We start from the raw sequence: 18,270 nt of genomic DNA, 5'->3' as shown, positions 1-18,270 counted from the left end.
TTGCGGAGGTTAGGATTTTCTGCAAGATAATTATTGTTTAAAGCCTAGACGACCTATGAAAAATGTAATGATGCGCTTCAATTTTTTCCTTCCAGGATAGGACGAAGAAAATTGACCATGCATAGCATTTTTTAGAAACAATTTTTCGATTCCAATTGATGCGAATTGAATTCTCTTAATACCAGTAGCTTTTCGTTACCCTTCACGTTGTTCAATTTAATACAAACTCAGTATTATATGTTTTTGTCAGGAAAGTGAAAAATATAAGCATTATCTAGCAGACAACCTGAAATGCGGTTTGGAGGTTTCCGTCACAGGTTTTGTTTAACATCTGATGTTATCTTGAATTGAGGATTAGAAGCTTTTTTGAATCGAGGTTAGTAAGCATCTGGCCCAAATTTGCACCAAGTTTTCCCGTGGTTGAATTGGGCTTACCAAAGCTACAATTTTAATTTTCTCTTCGCTATTGAATTTTCATTTTTTTTCCAAATCAATTGTTGAAAATGGTGAGAAACTCGCTGTCAGTCGCACTGTTACTGCAGTGTCTGTTCAGCTTCCAAAAATCTTATGCGGTGCCCCCGAACCCCAGGGCATTTATATTAGCAGAGACGACCAACAATTTGGGTCACTTCTTCAGTAAAGAGTCACTTGCGAAGAATTACCATAAACCTGCTCCTCAGGTCACGATCCCGGAGCCAGCGACAGTGGTACCTCACGTTGTGGTTCCAGTCCACAAACCCGCCTCATCACCAGCAGTGTTACACCATGCTGTAGTTGCAGTCCATAAACCCGCCCCACCACCAGCGGTGGTTCATCAGGCCGTTGTTGCAGTACAAAAACCCGTGCCACCGCCAGCTCCTGTGTTACACCATGTTGTTGTTCCAGTCCACAAACCTCCACCACCTCCACCTCCTAAACAAGTGGAATTTCAAGCAGAGGGAACAATCAACATCAAGCCCACTGAAGACCATGCGGCAGTCGCTGACGCAGCAGCCAAAGCAGCGGCAGAATCGGCAGCTCAAGCAAAAACGAACGAGAAAGTTGATGACATCCTGGACCACATTGCGGTGCTGAACAACTCCATCCACAGCGCCGCCAAGGATGCAATTCAGTTGAAACTTGGAACTTCCGGCCAAGAAGACGCCAAGGTTGAGAGGGACGGAGAAGGGGTAGAAGTTACTTTGGATCTCGAACGAGACGGGGGTGACGAATCGGCGGATCTTGAACGTGCGGGCATCGAAGTCTTAGACCTAGAGCGAGACGGGGAAACTGATTCCTCGGATCGTGAGCGAGACAGCTCTGAAGATTCATCGGATCGTGAGCGGGACAGTTCGGAAGATTCATCGGATCGTGAGCGAGACAGTTCCGAAGATTCCTCGGATCGTGAGCGAGACAGTTCCGAAGAGTCCTCGGATCGTGAACGAGACAGTTCCGAAGATTCATCGGATCGTGAGCGAGACAGTTCCGAAGATTCCTCTGATCGGGAGCGAGACAGTTCCGATGATTCTTCGGATCGTGAGCGAGACAGCTCCGAAGATTCTTCGGATCATGAACGAGACAGTTCCGAAGATTCTTCGGATCGTGAACGAGACAGTTCCGAAGAGTCCTCGGATCGTGAGCGAGGCAGTTCCGAAGATTCCTCTGATCGTGAGCGAGACAGTTCCGAAGATTCCTCGGATCGTGAGCGAGACAGTTCCGAAGATTCTTCGGATCGTGAACGAGACAGTTCCGAAGATTCTTCGGATCGTGAACGAGACAGTTCCGAAGATTCCTCTGATCGTGAGCGAGACAGTTCTGACGATTCCGCGGATCGCAGTGAACGAACACACGGTGATTCTTCTAGTCATGAACGAGATAATGCTTCACATTCGGCAGAAACGGAAGAGCGAAAAGAGAAGAAAGAAAAAAGCGAGGCGGAATTAGAATTCGAGCGAGATCTAGATCTATTCGATGAGGCTTGGTTTTAATCAAATGAATTCAACTCACTAACTGTTGGCTTATTCTAAAAGGGTTCTATTAATAAGTGTGGGATTGCAATTAAATTGAAATTTGATCATTGGAAATAACATCTTCCTATGTCTAATACCAAAAATTAACAGAAAAAATGTTATTACGAAAGTTAAGTGTTGAACAAAATATCTCTCTTGTATGAGTGGTTACGATTTGTCACTAAGTAAAGTGATGTGAAGAACTGTTGGGGATAGTGTTCCGGGAAGGGTATCTTGTTAGGGGGTAAAATGATGTGCCATTGGAGGCAATGTGTTTTTTAAACAAGTAAATTGCTTTCTAATTTTCTAGAACGATGTTTCATAACAAAATTAGAGATTCTATTTTATGCTAAACACAAAAAAACTTCTAAAGTGGCTAATGTTTTTTTTGAGTGTTACAAATTTAAATTGCAGGAGGTGGTGAGGACTGATCCCACAATATTCCCCCTATCGTACATGTTGCTTTCATTTTGGGCATTAACCATTGCGCCAACTGATACTTCAACGTTTCAAATTGTTGATAATGGTAATTGTGTAAATGTGGAACTTTTTATCAGTCCACCCTAAATCACACTTTGCAAAAAAAAGTAAAAAGTGGAGACAAGAGAGTAAAAGCAGTATAATTTTTAAAAATTACCCCCTTACACTCTTTTGCCCGATAAATGGAGTGGAATACGCATTACACTCTAATTCCCGCTAATTAGGGGTGGATTAAAGGTGAAACCTCGGCCCAGGTCAGTTACTTTTGTATTTACAACAAACAGCAAGCAAGACTAATTAATTAGATCCTATTAAGAATTGTTAGAAACCTCCTGAAAAAAATTTACAATTGGACACAGTGACAAAAAGAAGACACCAAGAAATTCAAAATTCAAAATTTAACTCAAACGTTTTATTATTATTCAAGAAATTCAAAATTTAACTCAAGCGTTTTGAAATCAAATGTAGACAAAGTAATTGACGCCATTAATAACTATAGAAATCCAAAAATCATATTAATTTAGCGACTTTTCGACCATAGATAAGTATATCAATAAAAAATATTTTTATTCAAACACGTCAATAAAAACACCTCTATTCAAACAATTCAATTTATCAACTTTTAACAAACATTTACCATATTTTAAAAACCACAAAGATAAAATACTCCAGCAAAGGAATCGTGTCAAAATCATGAAAACAAAACGTCACAGAAAAAAAAAAACAGAAATATTATTAGCAGCATCAAACGGATCAAAAATGCTGCTATGGGACAATATACACAAAAAGTGTCTCAATCAGAAAATGTATCCTTATAAATACTTTTCAAAAAGGACCCATCAACACAAACTACAAATGCGGGGAAAATTTTGAATCAACCATTTTAGAAACAAACCATTGAAACTGCTGGATTAGGTCGTTGAAAGAGATTCAGTTATTCTTTACTAAAAAAATCAGACCAAACATTATTGCGACTTAGCATCTTGACAAAAGCAAAATCAAACACGGCAAACGACGACAACTTGTAGCTGACAATGGTTATGATGAATTCAAATGATGTCAGTGATATTGTAAAGGATTTAAATTATGTAAAGTATTAAAATTGCTTGTTCTTTTTTGGGGAGTCAGCCAATTTCAATTATACCCTTTAGAGCACATGTTTGATATTTTATTAGCATTGTAGTCAATTTCTAATGGCCTCTCGTGAACTGAAATCTGTCCAGAAGTTCTCAGCTCACCTTAAAATCAGTGTGAAAAACTCTGTTCCCTAAAATTATACCTTAGTTTAAAGCCTAGATCTCAAATAACTCAGGTCACAACCAAAATTTGAATTCCAAAATCATCAAAATGCAGGAGCAGATCTCTGAAACGCAAAAAGGTAAACTAGAGGCTTGGCCCTCAAACATGACATTTTTAAACCTCTGGTGTACGTCTTCTGAAAGTATGGAATTAGTTCGTCTATCAGCTGCAATAACTTCACAGGCATCTTAAAGGCCGAACTTTTAAATTTTTGTGTGCAATTCGAAATGTCTGTCTCTAGTTGGTGGTTCTTGTACGTTTTCACACGCTTCTTGGCAGTTGAGCGACCAATTGCCGATATTGTTAGTATTGGCAATAGACTGATGACAAACATCATATTATTGGTTGAATTCTGCTCATTTCTTGCGGTCTGCATCAATTGGCAGAGAAGCTGCTTTACGCGCACTTGTCTGGGATCAATTGCTTGGTTGTGTTCTTTTATTGTTAATAACTGCTTTCCGGTGTGGTAACAGTGACAGTGGTTACTTCGGGTTACATGACAATTTACCCAATGCCATTATACCCAATGCCAAAATACCCAATGCCAAAACACCCAATGCCATTATACCCAATTCACAATTATATTTTCGTTCCATAATCCGAGTGCTAATTAGCAGAAAATAGCTTTTACACCTATGATTTAGCAAGCGGATAATTTAATCCTATTTTCGGCCGCTGAGGCATGGCCATCGCCATTAAGTATGGTAAAACATACGGGTAATAACGACTGCTAATTTGTTGTCGGATTATTGAACGAAAATATCAAAGTACATTGGGTATAATGGCATTAGGTATATTGGCATTGGGTATAATGGCATTGGGTATTTTGGCATTGGGTATAATGACATTGGGTAAATTGTCCTGACACCGTAACTTCGCATATATAGGTGCTCCATTTCGAGCATTTCCAATGCTGTAAATTTTTGTTTCTAACTTTTTTTGAAACTGATGTCCTTCACGGATTAGATTTACTTGGTTCTTCTGGGATCTACCCCAAACAGTTTTGCTTATGTATAGCGTCTATAATTAGTAGAATTTAATGAGTAGAACGAGGCCTCAACGTATTTCGTACCACTAAACTTTTGTGATATTTTCGCGTCTGGTTTAAGTAAAATGCGGCTAATTGATAAATTTTTGCTTAATTTTCGACTGCTGCCTTAATTATGGGTTTTTATCTTAATGGTCTGTTTCTAACACTTAAATCATGTTTAGTTTATTTTGACATCGGCTTTGGAATTGGTTATTTTGGTGTTGGGTATATTGTTCAGACACCCAGTTTTTCATTAGACAATGACAGATTCTTGAATTCAAGGTTTTTTTCATTTCTGAATGGAAGATTTTTAAAAACTGAAAAAAAGCGCGTTTAAAGCAAAAATTACAGGACTTTGGTAAAGTAAGTTTAAAATTGTTGCCATTTTAGCATTTCTCAACGAATCTCATACTTAATGACAGCATCACATTTAAAAAAATCCGTAACTCTGACTCTCAGATTTATCAAATCCGAAACACTGACTCATCTCGAGCCCCTACTTCGTTCTCAACAAATTTCTCAGTGAATTCATCACAGTTTGGTAGCTTATACTTTATATATGTTATATTTTTTTAAATAAAATATCTTTTTGACCTACTTCGCTTACAGCAGCATACCTGCATTGAGTCGTTGCTTTCAGTTACGGCAACAAGCCTATTAAACAGGTTGAATTATGCAATCCCTCTGTGAAATGTATGCATTAGAGGCTCACTTTCAAATCTCTTTTTTGCAATTAATTAATTTTACTGTTTTACTATAATCTTCGGAGAAATATCCCACATTTTGTATTGGCTTTTCTAGAAATTGCATTCCACGTCATTGGGTGACATAATTTTTGCAAAATTTATAATAATGAACCATAATTATGTGCATAATTACTTCACTTCTGCCCAAAAATCACAAAAACTGTGATTTAATTTTGTTTACATTTTGGTTACTGAAAGAACTCAAGAACTCTCATTTTCCCTAGTAAATAGTAGGCGCTCTAAATGGGAAGGATAGCTTCTACAGTTTAATGTGTCGGCGTGTGCTTTTCTGTTCAATATTGTCGCCCAATGAGAGGAGACCGCCAATCAAAGTTTTGCATCCATTGTGTCCCCTATTGAGAGGGGAGGATAATAGCAATTGTTTGACAATAAAAGATTCTTTAACACCTTCAAAGGGCGTTAAGTTCTAAGAGTGCATGTTATAATAAGTGGATAAATTAATCCCATGTTCGGTTGTGATAGTTTCATATCAAGTCCCACGGGCCGCTGAGGCATGGCCATGGCCCGCGAGGCATGGCTAAATGATTATATTGCTTATTTAATAATCCTTATTTTATAGCAGGATTAAAATCGGGGTGAAATGATAGAGGGGTTAAATGATACAGGGGTGAATAAATCGGGGTTAAATGATAGGAGGTTAAATGAATAGGGGTGAAAAAGCGGGACACCGATATCCTTGCTAGAGGTCACAGAGGTCCTTTGAAAGTCATTTTTAGGACATTCTCAATAGAGTTCACAAACTGCATTTGCAGTGGATAAGAACTGACAACATTAAAAAATGAATTCTGATGATACAATAAACAAATCCAAATTTATAGTTGACCTTTAATCAGTACATCCAGAAACAGTATGCGAAATCTTCAACATTGGCTCGCATTAAGATCTGGATACAATTGACAAAAAGTTCGTCCTCTGTTAGCGGCTGACTCTTTTCCAGTTTCCGAAAATTGTACAATAGTTGACTCAAATGACGTTTATTGTTATTCGCAGCCTGCAATAGACCTTTGTCATTTTCTAACAGTTTTTCATAAACGCCTTTGACAGAATAGAGCTTTATTTGAACCTTATTTCGATGCAAAATTTCCTCCATATAACGAATCGCATAAGGGTCTGCAAGCTTAGTCTTTGACAAGATAAATGCCGTTTCGAATTTGGAGCCTAAAAATTTTCGACAGCCGTGAGCAAGGAGGTAATATTCGTCACAATAGAAGACGTTCGATTGTTCAAGGGCCTTAGAGGTCGATGTGTCAATCTGCTCGTTTGGTTGTAGGACATCTGAGGTGAAAGATGTTTTGATGGGATACCAAATCCCTTTCGCACACTCCTGAACGTCCGAGCTCTGATCCACAAGTTTGAAATTGGACAAGTCTGGATAGCATAGTTCGCCGCCAATGGGAGACGAAAGCGTTGAAGAGAACCCATAAATAGAAAGAAATAAAACTATAACACCAATCATGTCTAAGTGAGGTGGAAATTTTTCCAAGTGATGATAAATAAGTTAAACGAAACTATGAACTGATTAGATGAACTCTTTGTATGAATAAATAAATTGAACAAACTCTTTGTTGAACAAATAAGTGAATAAATATCAAAAGTTTTGATGGCATTTTGAGGGTAACGACAACCTTCTGTGATATTTTTCGGCCCGAGAAATATACTATAACGACCGAACGAAATATACTATGCTGTAACGACCGATGTCGTATAAACGCATGCAGTTCACCTTTATTCAGCGATAGCGAACTTAAAAAACATAAAGTCAACGAAAGAGTTAAAAGTTTTTGATACCATACAACCCTTTCCTCCTATCTTTTGCTTTACGGCACTTTGGAAGCTATTCCTCTCAACTAAGGATTCGATTCGTCCTTGGCCCTAGTGGTTTTCAAGATTTCTTTATAATTATTTTCACCCCACTCAGAGTTATAATTTGAGGAAAGCTGAGGTCCAGTTTTCAATTTTTGATTACTGAACCGCGAATATATAAATTCATAATCAGAGTAAATTTCATTTAATTCGTGCAATTGATATTGAAACTCTGATTCCGCCATCTCGATCGATGGACCTTCATAGTCTTCATTCTCGATTTCATCGTCTCTGCTTTTCGAAAATATATCACGCATTCTGTACAAATGTTTATGCAACATAGCTTGCTCAAGCTTCATTTGACAAGCTCTATCTTTTAAAACAGTTTCATGAAGCTGAGAGCTGATTTTTTGTAAATTGTACAACTCCAATTTCACTGTTTCTAAATCGACGCTTTCAGCTTTTTGGAGCAAATGATCATTTTCACTTTGAAGTTTCGCAATTTCATCTTTAAGTTCCTTCAATTCAAGTTCATCTCTGCTTTCTTCGCTTTCAATATCGTGGAACTTATTATCAATTTCTACAATTTCTGCCTTAAGCATGTCAACTTTGTTATCATTTTGAAGATTTTCAAGCCTCAAATTTGCTTTTTTCATTCGCTGTAGATCGAGAACTATTTCGCTATAGAGAACATCTTCTCTGAATAGTTGATCCAGCTGGCTTTGTTCATGCACTGCAGCCTCTTCTGATTTTGACAATTGTGATAAAAGATCTTCCTGGACTTTCAACTTTCGTTCCTGAATCGCCATTTTCCGTTCTTCGTGTTTTCGCTTTAACTCTTCTTCACGCGTTTTTCGTGCCTGTGCTCTAGAATAGGCGTATAGAAGTTGGTTTTGAGACTCAGGAGTTTCTGGTCGCTTCTTAATAACTGGCAGAAGTTTTGGTTGAATTTCATCTTCATTTATATCTTGAGCTGAAACAAATGGCCTCGAATTAATTTCAAAGTTTGCATTGTTTCAAAAAATAAATATTTAACTTATAACCCGGGCCGGGCTGTCCACCCGCATTCCATCATTGTTCAGCAAGATTAAGGGTGTAAAGCAAATCACACTCTTAATTAGAAGATAAAAGAGTGTAAGAGTGTAATCTTGAGAAAATATTGTTCCGACCCCACATGTGGGGGGGGGGAGGAACTATATATTCAAATGGGTTTTTTTTTTGCCGTGAATTTTGGCCGACCGATATATTCATCGTAGAGAAATGTGCGTGGTATCATTAAAGAGCTCGTCCAGCGTAGAATTCGAAATTAAAAAGATTTTTTTGAATTTCGTTTTTTTCGAGGAGTTATCGAGGTTTAAATTTTCATGTGAACACTGAATATTTGGACCACTTTTGTTAACTTTTACCTTAATTTTCGTTCGAATTAACGTTTTTTCTACAAAAAATTTAATTCAAAACTAGATTTCACACCAAAAAGTAAATCAATTTTAGGTTTTTAATAGACAAAAGAAGATAATAAATACCAGTTCTAGTCTTAGAGGGAAGTTTAATATATTAAAAAAAATTCGAATTAGGTTTGGGAGCTTTTTTTTAGAAAATTTTGCAATTTTTTTGTTTTTTCAAGTCACTTAGAGACTACTATACACTTTAAATATCGAAGTTCCGTTAATGACAGACCTCTTTTACGATCAAATGAAGCCCAATGAACAAAAAATCTTTTTCGAAGGGATCGCTCATGTTTTTTTTGGACTCGTATCTCAAACTTCGTAATTTCAAATGAAATTTTGATTTAATTATTGAGGTTTTACTAAAGTTTTATAATCCTATGGCATAAACTTGTTGACTAAAGTTGCAAAAATTTTGCTAATGAGCATTAGGTGAACCTTTCTAGTGCTCTGAGTGGACAGCTAATGGCTGTTAAGACTTTGAAAATAAATATTCAAAAGTTTTTTTAAAATTAGTAAACCATAAACTTATTTTTGTGAATTGTAAGTTCGTCTATGTAAAAACAGAATTGAATTCATTCATACCACTGCAACATAAGTTAATCGCATTGGCGTCTTTATCAAATAACTATTGGTTATACGTCTTCAATGCCACAAGATTTCAAATTTTTTTAAAAATTTTTTGGACATTTCGTTTTATTGGTTCATTTTGAAATCTTATCACGTCATCCTAATATTGATGGCTACATCTTCCTTTAGTGAAGTCGTCCAAAGGATCATAGATAAAAATCTTTCTGAGAAAAAAATATGGTTTAGATGGCTTCAACACTTTCTTCTCCCATTTTTCTAAAGAAATTTTGGTTTTTGCCTGTATTTGCTGTTTTTTTCATAGTCATAAGACATATTGTGATGTCTTATTGATCACCTAGGCATCATAAACATCCTTGTATTCACATCGTGGCATAGCTGAGCGTATTCATTGAATTCCTATGAAAGCTATTGAGTTTAATGGCTGTTAAAACTTTAAAAATATTTTTTTATTTTCTTTTTGAACATAAATCAATCTTAAGCTTATTTTCGTGGACTGTAAGTCAGTCTCGGTAATGACAGAACCACCTTTTTCTACATCAGCAACAATTTAACTAGTTAGCGGTTTTGTCTTCTAACTATTGGTTTATTTGACCTCGGTGCACGAGTTTTCATAATTTTTATAATTTTTGGATTTTTTTAGTAATTTTGGTTCCTTTTGAAATCGTATTACATTATCCTAAAATTGATAGCTCCCATTGGCTTAGTAAAGACGTTCAATGGATCGTGGAGAAATTTTTCAGAGAAAGAAGCTTATGGTTTAAATAGCTTCCACACTTTCTTCTCAATTTTCTAGCGAACTTTTGGATTTTGCCTGTTTTTGTTGTTGTTTTCATAGTCAATGACTTGTTGTAATGTCTTATTGATACATTTTGAATGACAAACATCCTAGTCGTCACATCATCTAGACATAATTTAGCGTATTAAATGCCTTCCGTTGAAAGCTGTAGAATTTTTGACTTTGATACGATGGGTTTTCTCAAAAATTTCGTGGTTTTGATGTATTTTTCTTTGCCATACGACTTATTGTGATGAGTTATTGATGTCACATGAATGAAACTTATGATTGCTATTTCATCGAGGCAGAATTTAGTGTGTTTAATTAACTTAAAATGTAGCATTTTTTTAAAATTCAAACATCTATTTTTGTTATCTCTTCATTTGGTTGACAATTAAGTGAAAAATGTAGATGAGCTCGGGTCGGAACATCATGAGCGAACGCACATTAACAAGCCGCTTTGTTCATTTTTTAAAGTCTGTTGTTCACCTTAATTATGATCCTAAAATACACATTAATTAGACCTTTTACCCCAGGTATGAACTCTTGTATAAGGGACACTATGTAATGTATCCACGGAATATTTCCAAGTGATGATAACTAAGTTAAATGAAACTGTGAACTGATTAGATGAACTCTTTGTATGAATAAATAAATTGAATAAACTCTTTGTTGAACAAATAAGTGAATAAATATCAAAAGTTTAAATGGCATTTTGAGGGTAACGACAACCTTCTGTGATATTTTTCGGCCCGAGAAATATACTATAACGACCGAACGAAATATACTATACTGTAACGACCGATGTCGTATAAACGCATGCAGTTCACTTTTATTCAGCGATATCGAACTTAAAAAACATAAAGTCAACGAAAGAGTTAAAAGTTTTTGATACCATACAACCCTTTCCTCCTATCTTTTGCTTTACGGCACTTTGGAAGCTATTCCTCTCAACTAAGGATTCGATTCGTCCTTGGCCCCAGTGGTTGTCTCCAAGTTTTCTTTATAATTATTTTCACCCCCGTCAGAGTTATAATTTGAGGAAAGCTGAGGTCCAGTTTTCAATTTTTGATTACTGAACCGCGAATATATAAATTTATAATCAGAGTAAATTTCATTTAATTCGTGCAATTGATATTGAAACTTTGATTCCGCCATCTCGGTCGAAGGACCTTCATAACCTCCATTCTCGATTTCATCGTCTCTCCTTTTCGAAAATATATCACGCATTCTGTACAAATGTTTATGCAACATAGCTTGCTCAAGCTTCGTTTGACAAGCTCTATCTTTCAAAACAGTTTCATGAAGCTGAGAGCTGATTTTTTGTAAATTGTACAACTCCAATTTCACTGTTTCTAAATCGACGCTTTGAGCTTTTTGGAGCAAATGATCATTTTCACTTTGAAGTTTCGCAATTTCATCTTTAAGTTCCTTCAATTCAAGTTCATCTCTGCTTTCTTCGCTTTCAATATCGTGGAACTTATTATGAATTTCTACAATTTCTGCCTTAAGCATGTCAACTTTGATATCATTTTGAAGATTTTCAAGCCTCAAATTTGCTTTTTTCATTCGCTGTAGATCGAGAACTATTTTGCTATAGAGAACATCTTCTCTGAATAGTTGATCCAGCTGGCTTTGTTCATGCACTGCAGCCTCTTCTGATTTTGACAATTGTGATTTAAAATCTTCCTGGATTTTCAACTTTCGTTCCTGAATCACCATTTTCCGTTCTTTGTGTTTTCGCTTTAACTGTTCTTCACGCGTTTTTCGTGCCTGTGCTCTAGAATCGGCGTATAGAAGTTGGTTTTGAGACTCAGGAGTTTCTGGTCGCTTCTTAATAACTGGCAGAAGTTTTGGTTGAATTTCATCTTCATTTATATCTTGAGCTGAAACAAATGGCCTCAAAGTATTTTCAAAATTTGCATTGTTTCAAAAAATAAATATTTAACTTATAACCCGGGCTGGGCTGTCCACCCGCATTCCATCCGTTTTCAGCGAGACTAAGGGTGTAAAGCAAATTACGCTCTTAATTAGCGGAAAAAAGACTGTAAGTGTAGTCTTGAAAAAATTATTCATTTTTTAAACTCTTAAGTCCACCTTCATTATGCTCCTATAATACACCTTAATTACACCTTTCACCCCAGGTATGAGTTCTTGTATAAGCGACACTATGAAAGATATCCACTGAATGTGTGAAAATCAATGAAGAATGTGACGGATCAGCTTAATATGCACATCTGTTCCCAATGAGCGGTAGTAAATTTTGTGGTGGCATACAAAAAACATTGAAATTGTCAGTGTAGAACGAACCCAATCGTGTTTTTATGAAATGATCTGACACTAAAGAAAACTTTACTTTGAGTTGTCGGGCTTGAAATACTCTACTGTGATCATTATTAGCATAATCCTGGAGAAGATGGTAATAGAAAAACCGTTTGTTGAAAAAAATAACGAAGAGTGGAAAGAATAATTTCAGACGATCTTATACCGAAGCAACAATGATGTCACAATTTTTCAAAATCTTTAGCAGCATAAGCAAGGTGAAGTTTAGCAGCATCTTTAAGCGAGGTTTGAAGTCTGGGTGTTGTTGAGAATAAAGTAGCTCATGTTTTAAGCAATACAAATTTTACGTTGCTGATTTTTTTAAAGTTATGGTTATGAGGTTTAGTTGAAAAATAAATATTCCGATAGAAAGAGTCAAGTTGATTTTTTAACATCGTCTTTCTAACAGAAAGAGAATTTCTCTAGAGTTTTTGTTTTGAGGTTTTATTATCACGTCCAAAGTCCATTTGTATTACGATTAAAAAGTATGTTCTCACAAAAATCGATCGCTGGTTTCATGTCATGTCTCAGCAAGATAAGATTACAGCATTTAGAACATATGGAGAGATTATAGTTATAGCAAACGGGATTTCTTTGAGTCGGAATTCCTTACACATAATCCTTATATGCAAACTAGTTTGCCGATTGGATATAAATTGGTTCTTTCAGATCTAATTCTTCCCAAAAATTCAGTCCGGTAGACAATGCTGTATACAATTGATTTCAGGAATGTCAGTAACGATAAATGCAGGATAGGTTCACGCGACAAACTATGAAAATATGGTCCAGTGACAACAGCCAAAGCTTGGTAATTAGAACTTTTTTTTCTTTTTGAGAAATACAATAAACTATTTTCGTTTTGCAACAGCCTCCCTTGGCAATGACCACTATACTCTATCCAATGCAATTTAAAAGATATTTAAGAGTGTTCCTGTAGACATAAAGGCTGAGCAAATTCAAATTTTACTGCTATGCTTTGGATTGAAATCCGTTGGGTGAACCAAGATGGCATAAACCTTGTTTTCTTTTATTTCAGTTTTAGCAGTAATATTTTCAAACATCAGAAATGTTTGAAACATGTCAACTGATAGGCTCAATAATAGCAAAGAAAAATTAAAATTTGGTTGAAGTGAAAAATTTAAAATTTTGTTGAAGAGAAAACCTTGGATTAGCATTAAAATAGCAGAGATGGTTTTGTAGATCTAAGGTTTGTAGAAAAAAAGTTTCATTATTTTTTTGAGATTTTTGTAACTCATTGATACTATGCACTGTAAAATTGCCTTCCAATTATCTTCAATTTATTTCAATTCCTTTAACCGAAGTTACTCTGAGAGAAAGAAAAGGAAACTTAGGTAATTCACGAGAGACTACTCGTAATTTTCTCGCGATTGATTAAAAGCTCCACTAATTATCAAAATGTTTGCATGCAAGCCCACCGGTGAGCGTAGAATTTTCAGCTTTCAAAAAGGTATCAAAGCAAATGAATGAGCTGACAAATAGTGTAAGCTGACAAATTGAGGAATTTGTAAATCTTCCATTTGAGCTTCCTTTGTAAATCTGGAGCCCCGTTTCTCTGACCACTGTTTGTGTATCAGCTATATCGCTAATGGTCACTTTCCCGGGTCAAATGTCCTCCCTAAAAACCTCCCATTTTGTTGTAAGAGTGGGGGTAATTCGTCTATTGGGGGTAATTTAGTGTAAGAGTGAGGGGGTAATTGATTCAGAGGGGGTAAAATGATGTAAGAGTTGGGCTGCCAAGGGGGGTAAAATGGTTTAAGAGTGAGTGGGTAAATTGTTCAGAGGGGGTAAAATGATGTAAGAGTTTTGAGCTGCATTTTCCTAAAAATCCTCCCATTGCACCCCCACACTTACGTCATTTTGGGTGGAAAAATTTAACCCGGGTTATCATAACTATTCTCTTTTTAAATTAAAGGTTTTCCTTGGCGTTTTATAAGGATGCATAAATGTTATATATATATATATATATATATATATATATATATATTTATATATATATATATATATATATATATATATATATATACGGGAATAAGTTCTCTAGTCAACAGATTATATTGAGTAAAGGTTTTTGTTACAGTTTTTTGATGATTACGTGTTTGCGGGTAACCGTTTTCAACTTGTTCAAAGACTTGAGTCAAGTTTTCATGCGCTTGACTTGATTGTTTCACAACAAGCTCCAAGAAGAACAAGGGGCCAGCAACACGTTTGGAGAGGTCGTCGAAGAGGAAGAGTGGGTAACCCAAGTTGCCTAGAAACCGTTACGTGAAAAAAAAATTATGAAAAACGCAGCAAATCAGTCAAAACGCGTTCGAGTGCGGAAAACGGGGCGAACGAACGTACCGTAAGCCGTTTTTACCTTCACCACACGGTGTTGTCCATCTCATCCAGGGCACACCTTCAACACACGCCCAAGAGGCCGAATTCCACGAGGAGTCATGTCTTTCAGGATCCAGACAAAAACATTTACTGTAAGTGGAGACTGATTGTTCTCATTCCAATTTGATCGATTGAGTAGTGTCGGTAGGTATTCTTTGACAAGTCGCTTCCAGAAGTGGCTCATCATCTGTTGCAGATTTCGCCATGTCCTGAAGCTGGCTGGAATCTGGCTGTCAAATTTTCCAGGTGGCAGAGAGTTGAATGGACGACTAATCAGGAAGTGGTTAAATGTGAGAGGCATCTCGTTATCGGAAAGATCAGCGACATTTGTGAGAGGTCTTGAATTCAAGATGGCTTCGCTGTCTACCAGTATTGTTTGGAATACGTCAAGTGAGAGTCGTTTTAAGCCTAGAATGATCTGAGGCGTTCTTTTCGCTGTCTGTATAAAGCTCTCCCAAACACTGCCAAAGTGGGGGCCATAGGGCGGGTTGAATTTCCAAGTCGTGTTTGTAGCAGCGAGAGTTTTGTAAATTTTGTCGTTGTCAAGGCTCTTTACACTTTGATTCAGCGCTTCTGACGCTCCGATGAATGTCTTTCCATTATCACTGTACAGCAGTTCTGGTTGACATCGTCTACTGGTGAAATGTCGATCAAGATTCCCTTTTGTGTCCTCTATAGAAAATGGTTCAAAGAAGTCGACACCACTATAGGAGAACGGGAATTGTGTTGCGGCTGATGGGAAACGGAAAGCAGGAAGAAGAGACATGATCAGTTGTATGTTCTCTGCATTAAATCTTCTGCATAAGAAGCAGCAAAATTTTGTGCTATGAGTAGACAGTTTCGCAAGCCAAATACGTGGTATCGTTGCTGAACAAAATCTTTGACGGGTTCTGTTCCTTGATGAATGCATATGCGATGAGCATGTTCAAGGTACAAACGTGTGATTGTGTCTTTCGCATGCAGAATAATTGGACACTTTTCTATTTCAATTGCATCAGGAGCAAATTGAAGTCTTCCACATGAACGAAGTATACCTTTTTGATCGAAGATTGGTTTCAAAGACCCTAGTTTGCATTTACTGTGGGGCTTTATGCGCCTTTTTAATGGTAAAACTGTCGTGTGAAATGAGTTTTCTTGAGAACTTCTGATCAAGTGCTTCCGAGATAGATCAATCTCATTGCTCTTGTACTGTTTTTGCTGTTACGAAGTTTCTTTGCTCTGAACAGTAAGTTAAGGACAGTGGCTAAGTTGAGTAGCATTTACGTCCAAGACGAAAGATGTGCTGGGTCTATGATTGGCTCTGGAACATTTGAAGCTGTATGTGCCGTTGTTGCTAAGACAGCTGGTTTCGATGGTACAGGCTGGTTACTGATTTGCTCTGATAACGACAGAAACTCTGGAGGTTGCAACCATTTGAGAGATATTTCACGTTGATCTAGGCCACGAGTGCCATGGTCGGCTAGATTGTTCAATGTGGAAATATGTCTCAATTGTTTTGTTTTGGTTGATGCTGCAATTTCTCTGAGTCAGTTTGCAATATATACAGGTTGTTTTTTGGAAGACACAATCCAATAAAGGACTACCTGACTATCAGTCCAGAATAGAGTTTTGTCAATTGTGAAAGAGGATTCTTTCACGATTGTAGAATGTAGCCTAACTTCAATCACTGCAGCTTCGAGTTCAAGTTTGGGTACGCTTGTTTGCTTTAATGGAGCAACTTTGCATTTTCCAATCAGGAAACAAGTATTTGTTACCGCTGAATGGTTGTGTGTTATTTGCAGGTACACCCCTGCTGCCATTGCAGCTGTTGAGGCATCAACAAATATGTGTAATTCAGCACTAGTCTCAGAGAATCCAAGACTTGTTAGTGTTCTGGTAAGATGTGCTTCGAAGAATGAATCTAGTATTTTCTGAAGTCTTCTGCTTATTTGTATGGGTAGTGGTTCATCCCACTTTTTCCCAAGTATCCACATTTCTTGGAGAAGGATTTTGCAACGCATTGTCAGAGGTGACAGTATGCCGAGAGGGTCAAATATCGAGCATTCAAGGCTAAAGATTTTCCTCTGAGTATACTCAATTGCGTCCGTTGAAAAATCTGTGAGTGGTTTCATAATCAGGATGTCACTCCTCAGATTCCACTTCTGCCCAAGGACTCTGAAAATTTCACTGTTTTCTTCAATATCATGTGTTGGTATGTTTTTCAGAACATCGGTTTCATTAGAAACAAATTTTGTGAGGCGGAAACCGCCTTCCTGGAGACTATGAATCGTTTGCTGAACTGTCTTTGTGGCATTCGTTACAGTATCTTGGGACTGGATGTAATTTTCCACATGAAAGTGACTTTTAATGGCTCTTACTACTTCGGGGTATTTATCTCCGTTTTTGTCAACGCAATGATTTGAAACATAGATCGCGCAGGATGGGGAGCAGGTAGCGCCAGAAATTAGTTTTTTAAACTGATACTGTTGGATTTCATTGTCGTTTATCCACAGGAAAGGAAGGGCTGACTGGTCAGTTTGGTTGATAGCAATTTGCATGAACATGCCTTCGATGTCCGCGAGAACTGCAATTTGATTTTCACGAAAGCGCATAAGGACTCCAAGTAGGCTATTAAGCAGTTCAGGACCTGTTAACAAGTTGGTGTTTAGTGATTGACCGCGGAACTTAGAGGCGGCGTTTGCGACGCACCGAACCTTGCCGGGCTTGTTAGGATTCTCAACTGGGTGATGTGGGAGATACCAGATTCGATCTGGCGTGGATCTTGCATCTCAACTGGTTTAACGTAGTTTCTTTCCAAGTCAATTTGCAGAGTTTTTTTATAGTTATCAGGAAGTTGAGGATTATGCTCGAGTCGCCTATTCAAGCTTGTGACTTGACTGAGGGCGGAAAAATAATTATTTTCCAAGTATGAGTTTTCTCTCCGAGGCAATTTAGTTTCAAAATTTTGTCCCTTGAAATTAATTGAGTCTTTCTTTATCTGGATAAATTTTTGATCAAGAGGAGATGAAGGCTTGCTGTCTGGTTGAATTCCTTCGGATTCAATTCTCCAGAACTGTTGAACTAATTCGACTAGCTCGGGTTCGTCCATTCGATTCCTTGAAACTTTAAAGATGAAGGCTTTGTTTAACAGATTGGAGGATTTAGGATGTTCGTTTTTTTAAGAGAGAGTCATATTCTTTTCAGTGTCAGGAACTGAAAAGGAACTGATTGTTGAGAATCGCAAGGAAGCTCGAGTTATTCTGAAATGGCATCCGGAACAAAACTACTTTGACTACCAGGATCAATTAAGGCATATGTATCGAAGGCTTTATTTCCTTTCAGAAATGAAACGGGGATGAGTTGAAGCTGCTCATACCAATTTTTTGGTGCATCG

General features: G+C 37.1%; 3 protein-coding genes across 3 annotated transcripts in view; 2 read left to right on the top strand and 1 right to left on the bottom strand.

Moving 5' to 3' along the window:
* Positions 1–18,270, top strand: part of LOC142342913 (uncharacterized) — a 486,697-nt gene that overhangs the window by 310,983 nt on the left and 157,444 nt on the right. The gene's annotated exons all lie outside the window — the stretch shown is intronic.
* LOC142342908 (uncharacterized) lies at positions 383–2,066 on the top strand. Its single transcript, XM_075394575.1, has one exon. The coding sequence runs from the start codon at positions 504–506 to the stop codon at positions 1,965–1,967; it is 1,464 nt and encodes a 487-aa protein (XP_075250690.1). The 5' UTR covers positions 383–503; the 3' UTR covers positions 1,968–2,066.
* On the bottom strand, positions 16,424–17,488 carry LOC142343048 (uncharacterized). The gene has a single exon (XM_075394735.1). The coding sequence runs from the start codon at positions 17,486–17,488 to the stop codon at positions 16,424–16,426; it is 1,065 nt and encodes a 354-aa protein (XP_075250850.1).

This window comes from Convolutriloba macropyga, chromosome 7 (assembly GCF_964194025.1).
Source record: "Convolutriloba macropyga chromosome 7, txConMacr16.3, whole genome shotgun sequence".
Lineage (NCBI taxonomy): Eukaryota > Metazoa > Xenacoelomorpha > Acoela > Convolutidae > Convolutriloba > Convolutriloba macropyga.
The sequence above is the reverse complement of the archived record's forward strand: the minus strand, read 5'-3'. Positions and strand labels throughout refer to the sequence as shown.